The 10,940-nt window shown below is 51.9% G+C and overlaps 1 protein-coding gene across 1 annotated transcript in view; it reads right to left on the reverse strand.

Annotated features, from left to right (window-relative positions):
* The window catches only part of SHANK3 (SH3 and multiple ankyrin repeat domains 3), a 246,252-nt gene that overhangs the window by 60,710 nt on the left and 174,602 nt on the right, over positions 1-10,940 (reverse strand). The window contains exons 6-7 of the mRNA XM_075599237.1: positions 6,726-6,834; positions 1,480-3,709 (exon numbers count right to left, since the gene is read on the reverse strand). Coding sequence (XP_075455352.1) covers positions 1,480-3,709; positions 6,726-6,834 — 2,339 coding nt within the window. The remainder of the gene's footprint in view (positions 1-1,479; positions 3,710-6,725; positions 6,835-10,940) is intronic.

Consider the following 10,940-nt stretch of genomic DNA (forward strand, 5'->3'; position numbering starts at 1 on the left):
GTCACTGCAGAGATCTGTAGCACAGAGAGAAAGAGACTGTGTTGTTAGAGAGATCCCAGGCGAAGAGACTCACTACAGGGATCTGTAGCACAGAGAGAGAGTCTGTGCTGCCAGAGAGATCCCAGGGGAAGAGAGACTAACTACAGGGATCTGTAGCACAGAGAGAGTGCTATCAGAGAGTTCACAGGGGAAGAGAGTCTGTGCTGCAAGAGAGATCACAGGGTAAGAGAGACTCTGTTCCAAACAGCATCAGTCCCTGGAACTCCCCAGAGGGATCACCCCACCGGCACCACCATAGAACTCGAACGGATGTGGAGAGCACCCTGCCTACAGGTACCTCTCCTTTGGACTTGTGTCAAAGGTTGGTAAGAACCCTACCTTCAGGGGGGTGGGATAACAGGGGTGAGGAATACCTGGGGGGGGAGGGAGAACAGGTCAGAGGAATACCTGCAGGGGGTGGGGGATTATAACAGGGGTGAGGAATACCTGGGGGGGGGGAGGATAACAGAGGAGAGGAATATCTGGGGAAGGGATAACAAGGAAAGAGATTACTAAGAGAGGGGAGCAGAGGGAGTGAGAGATAGCTGTGTGTCTTATAGTGACTGAGGGAGTGAGAGATAGCTGTGTGTCTTATAGTGACTGAGGGAGTGAGAGATAGCTGTGTGTCTTATAGTGACTGAGGGAGAGAGAGATAGCTGTGTGTCTTATAGTGACTGAGGGAGAGAGAGATAGCTGTGTGTCTTATAGTGACTGAGGGAGAGAGAGATAGCTGTGTATGTTATAGTGACTGAGGGAGTGAGGGAGTGAGAGATAGCTGTGTGTCTTATAGTGACTGAGGGAGAGAGAGATAGCTGTGTGTCTTATAGTGACTGAGGGAGAGAGAGATAGCTGTGTATCTCATAGTGACTGAGGGAGTGAGAGATAGCTGTGTGTAATATAGTGACTGGGGGAGTGAGGGATAGCTGTGTGTAATATAGTGACTGGGGGAGTGAGGGATAGCTGTGTGTAATATAGTGACTGGGGGAGTGAGGGATAGCTGTGTGTAATATAGTGGCTGGGGGAGTGAGGGATAGCTGTGTGTAATATAGTGGCAGAGAGAAGGAGTGGAGGATGGGAAGTGAGTGAAGAGACATCACAGGCAGACAGGAGGTAAGGGGTGATGGAGAGGCTGGGGCACATCGTGGGGTCTTTGCAGTGGGAGTGGTGGAGATGATGTGATTATATATACCTGGAAAATTAACATTACAATCTTGCATTCCCCACCCTGTTCCGTGATGCACCAACTCCACATCCGATTCTGACCCCTGCCACTCCATCCAATCCATTCTGACAAGGGTCTCTCTAAACCACCAAACATGACCTCTTCCTTCAGCACACAAAATATACACTGCCCTCTTTAGTGTCCTCCACCCACCACATCATACATTTCACCCTGTCCCCCTGATGTCCTTTATCACCAGAGCCCTGTCCCCTTCTTACCGAGCTGCCACCACTGGAGACTTCTTGCTGGGGTCCATGCCTGGGATTGATGGCTCCTCACCCAGTGATCGTGTATCCTTGTTCAGCAGCTGGAGCCGGGAACTGATCTCCCCAATCAATGATGGCTTCTCTATCTCTACTGGGCCTCCGTGTGAAAGGGGTCGGCTCTCCACGGGATCTCCCCACAGCTTGGACCTTCTCTGGAAGAGGTAGCGTGGACGGCCCGCTGCAAGTTGCTGCTGGGCGATGAGCTCGCTGTCTGAGGACTGCTTGAGCAGGGGGTCCCTGAAGGTCACAGTGCCCTTCATCAGCTGTGACTTGAGTTTGGGCTTAGGAGGCACTGGTGGCTTCTCGAGTATAAAAGTTTGACCGTCGGCGTAAGAGGTGTAGGTGTCGGTGGGCTCCCCACTCTCCGAGGACAGAGTGGACATGCTGGACACAGTAGAGATGGTGCTTGTGGTCTCCAGGTGGTGATCACTCGAGCTCCTGGTGTCCACTTCCTCCACACCTGAGTCTGTAGCTGACTCTGGGTGGGGGAGAGGAGAATCCGAGGGCTTCCCTGAGGGCGGTAGACCACTGGCTAGTTTGGCAGGTGGCAGAGCCAAAGTGCCCGGTCGAGTCAGTTGGCTAATGGGGGTGCCAGGTTTGGTAACCAGGACTCCATTGGCGAAAGCATCGGGAGGAGGCAATAGCCCAATCTTGGCCAGCTCCTCTCTAGTTTCCTCATCACTGGAGGACAGCATGGCGGCCGGCAGAGTGGCTCCGAAAGGCTCTACTTCCTCCTCCGAGCTGCCCTGTCCCAGCGTCTTGTCAGAAGAGGAGCTCGAAGGGGCAATCTCTTCGGTATCGCGAGGCAGTCCTACTTCTTGCTGGTCAGTGGCATTTGATGGCTCATGTTCCTTCTCCTCAGTCCCATTGCTTGTTGCATGCACCATGATGAGCCCTGCCATCTTCTGCTGTGAAGTGTCAACAATGCTGAGTATCATGGGCTTCCGTTCCTCTACCTTGCCATCTGGTCTTTCTGGGCTCTTCTCTGCCCTCCCCTCCCCATCTCTCCGCAGCAGTGCTCCCCAGTGGCCCTTAACTGAACCCCCTGATGGGCTATATATTGGAGAAGCAGATCCTTCCAGCTCCATGCCCACCTCCCCCTCTTTGGTTTGGATGTCAAGGAAGAGCAGAGGAGCTCTGTCTGACTCTGGGCTCCTCACAGGGGTAGGTGTCCTTGGAGGAGGGGAGGAGGGAGCATGAGCGGACAGCGCACGCTCCCTTGCGGCCAGCGCAAGGGCGAGGGGTGAGTTGGGGTCCAGGGGTTTGCCAGTCAGAGGGTGGATAAAGGTAGAGTGAGGGCTGCTGTACATCAGAGACTTTAGTGAGGAGCCCGGGGATGGTAGGAGAACATCGCGACTTCCCAACAAGCGCTCATCAACAGAGCGTGAGGGCTGCAGGGAAGGGAGATCCTGGGAAGGGGGTGTGCCCTCTAATGCTCCAACTGACAGGAAGACTGTGGATTTGCGCTTCTCATCCAGCCGTCGCTCGCGTTCTTTCATTACTCCAGCCAGTGCTGCTGCGAAGGGGCTTCCCAGTGGATCATGGTGTGCAGACCCCAGCTCCATCATGCTCTGCCTGGGACTGCGGCGAGATGGTGAGGGGTCTCTCGAAAAGCCTCCAGCCCTGGCTAGAGCTGCCCGCTCTTGGGCATCTTCCACTTGGAGCTGCTTCACCAGAGGGCTCTTCTTGCGCTGCGGCTTCATTGGCACAAAGAGGCCCATGTTGGCATAAGGGTTATCCACAGCTCGGCTTCTCCGCTTCAATTTCTCCGGAGGGGTGGGGGAGGGTCCGGGCCGGGAAATGCTTGTGGGCTCCACGGGGAGGTGGGAAGTGTCCTGCAGGATGATCATAGAGCGAGCCCGCTTCTGACGGTCAGGGGGAGGGAGGACACGGTCCATGCTCAGTAGCTCTGCAGAACCCATTCCATGTGGAAGCCCGTGAAGTCTGGCTTCGAACCCTGGCTTAAAGCTAGAATGCACTGTATCATAACCTCTTCCTGGGGGAGGTGGCGGGGAGAAAGCTGGAGGAGGCCCGGTGTCAAAATAATATGGGGACGGAGGAGGAGGAGCAGCCTTCTGTGGGGGGGGTGGAATTCCAGGACCCTCTCTCAAAGAGTCCTGCATGGAGGTGCTCCGTGGGAAGCGCCCATCCAAAAAGGAGGCAGAGAGCTTCTCATCTTCACCTAAGGGGAAAGAGACTCGATAAAGCTATACATGTGATAAACAAGGAACTCCCCTATAACTGTCCTGTACCTATCTCTCCTCTATTACAGGGACACCTCCCCTATAACTGTCCTGTACCTATCTCTCCTCTATTACAGGGACCCTCCCCTATAACTGTCCTGTACCTATCCCTCCTCTATTACAGGGACCCCTCCCCCTATAACTGTCCTGTACCTATCTCTCCTCTATTACAGGGACCCTCCCCCTGTAACTGTCCTGTACCTATCTCTCCTCTATTACAGGGACCCCTCCCCCTATAACTGTCCTGTACCTATCTCTCCTCTATTACAGGGACCCCTCCCCCTATAACTGTCCTGTACCTATCTCTCCTCTATTACAGGGACCCCTCCCCCTATAACTGTCCTGTACCTATCTCTCCTCTATTACAGGGACCCCTCCCCCTATAACTGTCCTGTACCTATCTCTCCTCTATTACAGAGACCCCTCACCCTATAACTGTCCTGTACCTATCTCTCCTCTATTACAGGGACCCTCCCCCTATAACTGTCCTGTACCTATCTCTCCTCTATTACAGGGACCCTCCCCCTATAACTGTCCTGTACCTATCTCTCCTCTATTACAGGGACCCTCCCCCTATAACTGTCCTGTACCTATCTCTCCTCTATTACAGGGACCCCCCCCCTATAACTGTTCTGTACCTATCTCTCCTCTATTACAGGGACCCCCCCTATAACTGTCCTGTACCTATCTCTCCTCTATTACAGGGACCCTCCCCCTATAACTGTCCTGTACCTATCTCTCCCCTATTACAGGGACCCCTCCCCCTATAACTGTCCTGTACCTATCTCTCCTCTATTACAGGGACCCCTCCCCCTATAACTGTCCTGTACCTATCCCTCCTCTATTACAGGGACACCTCCCCCTATAACTGTCCTGTACCTATCTCTCCTCTATTACAGGGACCCCCCCCCCTATAACTGTCCTGTACCTATCTCTCCTCTATTACAGGGACCCCCCCTATAACTGTCCTGTACCTATCTCTCCTCTATTACAGGGACCCTCCCCCTATAACTGTCCTGTACCTATCCCTCCTCTATTACAGGGACCCCTCCCCCTATAACTGTCCTGTACCTATCTCTCCCCTATTACAGGGACCCCTCCCCCTATAACTGTCCTGTACCTATCTCTCCTCTATTACAGGGACCCCTCCCCCTATAACTGTCCTGTACCTATCTCTCCTCTATTACAGGACCCCTCCCCCTATAACTGTCCTGTACCTATCTCTCCTCTATTACAGGGACCCCTCCCCCTATAACTGTCCTGTACCTATCTCTCCTCTATTACAGGGACCCCCCCTATAACTGTCCTGTACCTATCTCTTCTCTATTACAGGGACCCCCCCCCCCTATAACTGTCCTGTACCTATCCCTCCTCTATTACAGGGACCCCTCCCCCTATAACTGTCCTGTACCTATCCCTCCTCTATTACAGGGATCCCTCCCCCTATAACTGTCCTGTACCTATCTCTCCTCTATTACAGGGACCCTCCCCCTATAACTGTCCTGTACCTATCTCTCCTCTATTACAGGGACCCCTCCCCCTATAACTGTCCTGTACCTATCTCTCCTCTATTACAGGGACCCCTACCCCTATAACTGTCCTGTACATATCCCTCCTCTATTACAGGGATCCCCCCCCCTATAACTGTCCTGTGCCTATCCCTCCTCTATTACAGGGACCCCTCCCCTATAACTGTCCTGTACCTATCTCTCCTCTATTACAGGGACCCCTCCCCCTATAACTGTCCTGTACCTATCTCTCCTCTATTACAGGGACACCTCCCCCTATAACTGTCCTGTACCTATCTCTCCTCTATTACAGGGACCCTCCCCCTATAACTGTCCTGTACCTATCTCTCCTCTATTACAGGGACCCTCCCCCTATAACTGTCCTGTACCTATCTCTCCTCTATTACAGGGACCCTCCCCCTATAACTGTCCTGTACCTATCTCTCCTCTATTACAGGGACCCCTCCCCCTATAACTGTCCTGTACCTATCTCTCCTCTATTACAGGGACTCCTCCCCCTATAACTGTCCTGTACCTATCTCTCCTCTATTACAGGAACCCCTCCCCCTATAACTGTCCTGTACCTATCTCTCCTCTATTACAGGGACCCTCCCCCTATAACTGTCCTGTACCTATCTCTCCTCTATTACAGGAACCCCTTCCCCTATAACTGTCCTGTACCTATCACTCCTCTATTACAGGGACCCCTCCCCCTATAACTGTCCTGTACCTATCTCTCCTCTATTACAGGGACCCCTCCCCCTATAACTGTCCTGTACCTATCTCTCATCTATTACAGGGACCCTCCCCCTATAACTGTCCTGTACCTATCTCTCCTCTATTACAGGGACCCCTCCCCCTATAACTGTCCTGTACCTATCTCTCCTCTATTACAGGACCCCTCCCCCTATAACTGTCCTGTACCTATCTCTCCTCTATTACAGACCCCCCCCCCTATAACTGTCCTGTACCTATCTCTCATCTATTACAGGGACCCCTCCCCCTATAACTGTCCTGTACCTATCCCTCCTCTATTACAGGGACCCCTCCCCCTATAACTGTCCTGTACCTATCTCTCCTCTATTACAGGGACCCCTCCCCTATAACTGTCCTGTACTTATCTCTCCTCTATTACAGGGACCCCTCCCCTATAACTGTCCTGTACCTATCTCTCCTCTATTACAGGGACCCCTCCCCCTATAACTGTCCTGTACCTATCTCTCCTCTATTACAGGGACCCCTCCCCCTATAACTGTCCTGTACCTATCTCTCCTCTATTACAGGGACCCCTCCCCCTATAACTGTCCTGTACCTATCTCTCCTCTATTACAGGGACCCCCCCCCCTATAACTGTCCTGTACCTATCACTCCCTTGTTACATGGACCCCTCACCCTATTACAGGACCCCTCCCCAGGTATACATAGCAATAAAGGATTTTTCTCTTACCTACGGACTTGGTCCGGGACATCCCGTGGTAGAGGAGGGGGGTACGAGGCTTCTCACTGGTGATTTGGGACATCGCATGTTGGGGGATACCCTGTCTCTGTAACAGAGACTAGAAAAAAGCACAGAGACTGAGCGATCACTCACACACCGAGAGGCAAGAGACTGAGCGATCACTCACACACCATGAGGACAGAGACTGAGCGATCACTCACACACCATGAGGACAGAGACTGAGCGATCTCTCATACACCGAGAGGTCAGAGACAGAGTGATATCTCCCACACCGAGAGTATAGAGAGTGAGTGATCCCTCACACACCATGGGGACAGAGACTGAGCGATCACTCACACACCGAGAGGCAAGAGACTGAGCGATCACTCACACACCGAGAGGTCAGAGACTGAGCGATCACTCACACACCGAGAGGTCAGAGACAGAGCGATCACTCTCACACCGAGAGGTCAGAGACAGAGTGATATCTCCCACACCGAGAGTATAGAGTGAGTGATCCCTCACACACCATGAGGACAGAGACTGAGCGATCACTCACACACCATGAGGACAGAGACTGAGCGATCACTCACACACCGAGAGGTCAGAGACAGAGTGATATCTCCCACACCGAGAGTATAGAGAGTGAGTGATCCCTCACACACCATGGGGACAGAGACTGAGCGATCACTCACACACCGAGAGGCAAGAGACAGAGTGATATCTCCCACACCGAGAGTATAGAGAGTGAGTGATCCCTCACACACCATGGGGACAGAGACTGAGCGATCACTCACACACCGAGAGGTCAGAGACAGAGTGATATCTCCCACACCGAGAGTATAGAGAGTGAGTGATCCCTCACACACCATGAGGACAGAGACTGAGCGATCACTCACACACCGAGAGGCAAGAGACTGAGCGATCACTCACACACCGAGAGGTCAGAGACTGAGCGATCACTTTCACACCATGAGGACAGAGACTGAGCGATCACTCACACACCGAGAGGCAAGAGACTGAGCGATCACTCACACACCGAGAGGTCAGAGACTGAGCAATCACTCACACACCGAGAGGTCAGAGACAGAGCGATCACTCACACACCGAGAGGTCAGAGACTGACCGATCACTCACACACCATGAGGACAGAGACTGAGCGATCACTCACACACCGAGAGGTCAGAGACAGAGTGATATCTCCCACACCGAGAGTATAGAGTGAGTGATCCCTCAAACACCATGAGGACAGAGACTGAGCAATCACTCACACACCAAGAGGTCAGAGACAGAGTGATATCTCCCACACCGAGAGTATAGAGAGTGAGTGATCACTCACACACCATGGGGACAGAGACTGAGCGATCACTCACACACCGAGAGGCAAGAGACAGAGTGATATCTCCCACACCGAGAGTATAGAGAGTGAGTGATCCCTCACACACCATGGGGACAGAGACTGAGCGATCACTCACACACCGAGAGGAAAGAGACAGAGTGATATCTCCCACACCGAGAGTATAGAGAGTGAGTGATCCCTCACACACCATGGGGACAGAGACTGAGCGATCACTCACACACCGAGAGGTCAGAGACAGAGTGATATCTCCCACACCGAGAGTATAGAGAGTGAGTGATCCCTCACACACCATGAGGACAGAGACTGAGCGATCACTCACACACCGAGAGGCAAGAGACAGAGTGATATCTCCCACACCGAGAGTATAGAGAGTGAGTGATCCCTCACACACCATGGGGACAGAGACTGAGCGATAACTCACACACCGAGAGGTCAGAGACAGAGTGATATCTCCCACACCGAGAGTATAGAGAGTGAGTGATCCCTCACACACCATGGGGACAGAGACTGAGCGATCACTCACACACCGAGAGGTCAGAGACAGAGTGATATCTCCCACACTGAGAGTATAGAGTGAGTGATCTCTCACACACTGAGAGGACAGAGACTGAGTGATCTCTCACACACAGAGGACAGAGACTGAGTGATCTCTAACAAACCGAGAGGACACAGAGCCTGAGTGATCTCTCACACACAGAGAGGACACAGAGACTGAGTGATCTCTCACACACACAGAGGACAGAGCCTGAGTGATCTCTCACACAGAGAGGACACAGAGACTGAGTGCTCTCTCACACACAGAGGACAGAGACTGAGTGATCTCTCACACACAGAGGACAGAGACTGAGTGATCTCTCACACACAGAGAGGACACAGAGACTGAGTGCTCTCTCACACACAGAGGACAGAGACTGAGTGATCTCTCACACACAGAGGACAGAGACTGAGTGATCTCTCACACACAGAGAGGACACAGAGACTGAGTGATCTCTCACACACAGAGGACAGAGACTGCGTGCTCTCTCACACACTAAGAGGACAGATACTGAGTGATCTCTCACACACTGAGAGGACAGATACTGAGTGATCTCTCACACACTGAGAGGACAGATTCTGAGTGATCTCACACACTGAGAGGACACAGAGACTGAGTGATCCCTCACACACCGAGAGGACACAGATACTGAGTGATCTCACACACACTGAGAGGACAGATACTGAGTGATCTCACACACTGAGAGGATAGAGACTGAGTGATCTCTCACACACTGAGAGGACAGATACTGAGTGATCTCTCACACACCGAGAGGACAGATACTGAGTGATCTCTCACACACAGATACTGAGTGATCCCTCACACTGAGAGGACACAGAGACGGAGTGATCTCACACACACAGAGGACAGAGAATGAGTGATCAATCACACACAGAGGACAGAGACTGAGTGATCTCTCACACACTGAGAGGACAGAGACTGAGTGATCTCACACACAGATACTGAGTGATCTCTCACACTGAGAGGACACAGAGACTGAGTGATCTCACTCACACAGAGGACAGAGACTGAGTGATCTCTCACACTGAGAGGACACAGAGACTGAGTGATCTCTCACACACCGAGAGGACAGATACTAAGTGATCTCTCACACAGAGGACAGAGACTGCGTGATCTCTCACACACTGAGAGGACACAGAGACTGAGTGACCTCTCACACACTGAGAGGACAGAGACTGAGTGATCTCTCACACACACAGAGGACACAGAGACTGAGTGACCTCTCACACACTGAGAGGACAGAGACTGAGTGATCTCTCACACACAGAGAGGACAGAGACTGAGTGATCTCTCACACACACAGAGGACAGAGCCTGAGTGATCTCTCACACACCGAGAGGACACATAGACTGAGTGATCTCTCACACAGAGGACAGAGACTGAGTGATCTCTCACACACACAGAGGACAGAGCCTGAGTGATCTCTCACACACCGAGAGGACACATAGACTGAGTGATCTCTCACACACCAAGACTTTTGGGGGGAGGAGGGAGAGACGCAGATAACTTGATGGAGCCTATTCCAGTATGTTTGATAACTGCACACATTCCTCGATGAGTTGGTTATCGCAACATTTTGCTAGGTAGCTATTCAGAAAGCCTCGATGCGTTGCCAAACTCGTACGGAGAGGGCCTTTTTCCGAGCCTTCTGGCTCCTGGCCAAACTCACCAAGCAGGAGCTGCCAAACAGCGCCAACTCGCATTTTTCTCAAATGTCGCTATTCTAGTAGCTCTGATGAGATAATCACAGTCCAATACCGAAAAAAGGGCTATAATCGGCAAATAATAATAATAATGTATAAGATGCAAGTCATCAACATTGCTCAGCTAAAAATAGCACGAGTGGTAAAAAAATGACTAAATACCACAAATGTCGTAATTTTGATGCCAGTCATCAACTTTCGATATTTAATCAGAAGCATTTTAACGTCAAAAATTCTGCGTGCACATAATCACCTAATGCAGGCTGGTGTTAGCGCGGACTTGCCTAAGTATATAATGGCCAATATATACATAACAAGATAAGCTAAACCAACATGTAATACAGTGGCGGCTGCCTTTATCCTACTGCGGCCGCCACCGCGGGATTTTTTAAAACGCGGCGGCGCGCGGCTTTTTTTCGTCTGGTTTCCCGCGCCGCGGGCGCTTTCAATGATAAGCGCCATTAGCGCTTATCTGATGATGCGGCCGCCGCGCGGGAAACTCCGATAGAAACGGAGAAAGCCCCGCATTTATCCGGGTAAGTAGTAGAATAAAGGCGGCCGCAGCAGTAGCTGCTAAAATATTAACTACAACACATTTACCTCCC

This window comes from Ascaphus truei, chromosome 5, assembly GCF_040206685.1.
Source record: "Ascaphus truei isolate aAscTru1 chromosome 5, aAscTru1.hap1, whole genome shotgun sequence".
NCBI classification, from domain to species: Eukaryota; Metazoa; Chordata; class Amphibia; order Anura; family Ascaphidae; genus Ascaphus; species Ascaphus truei.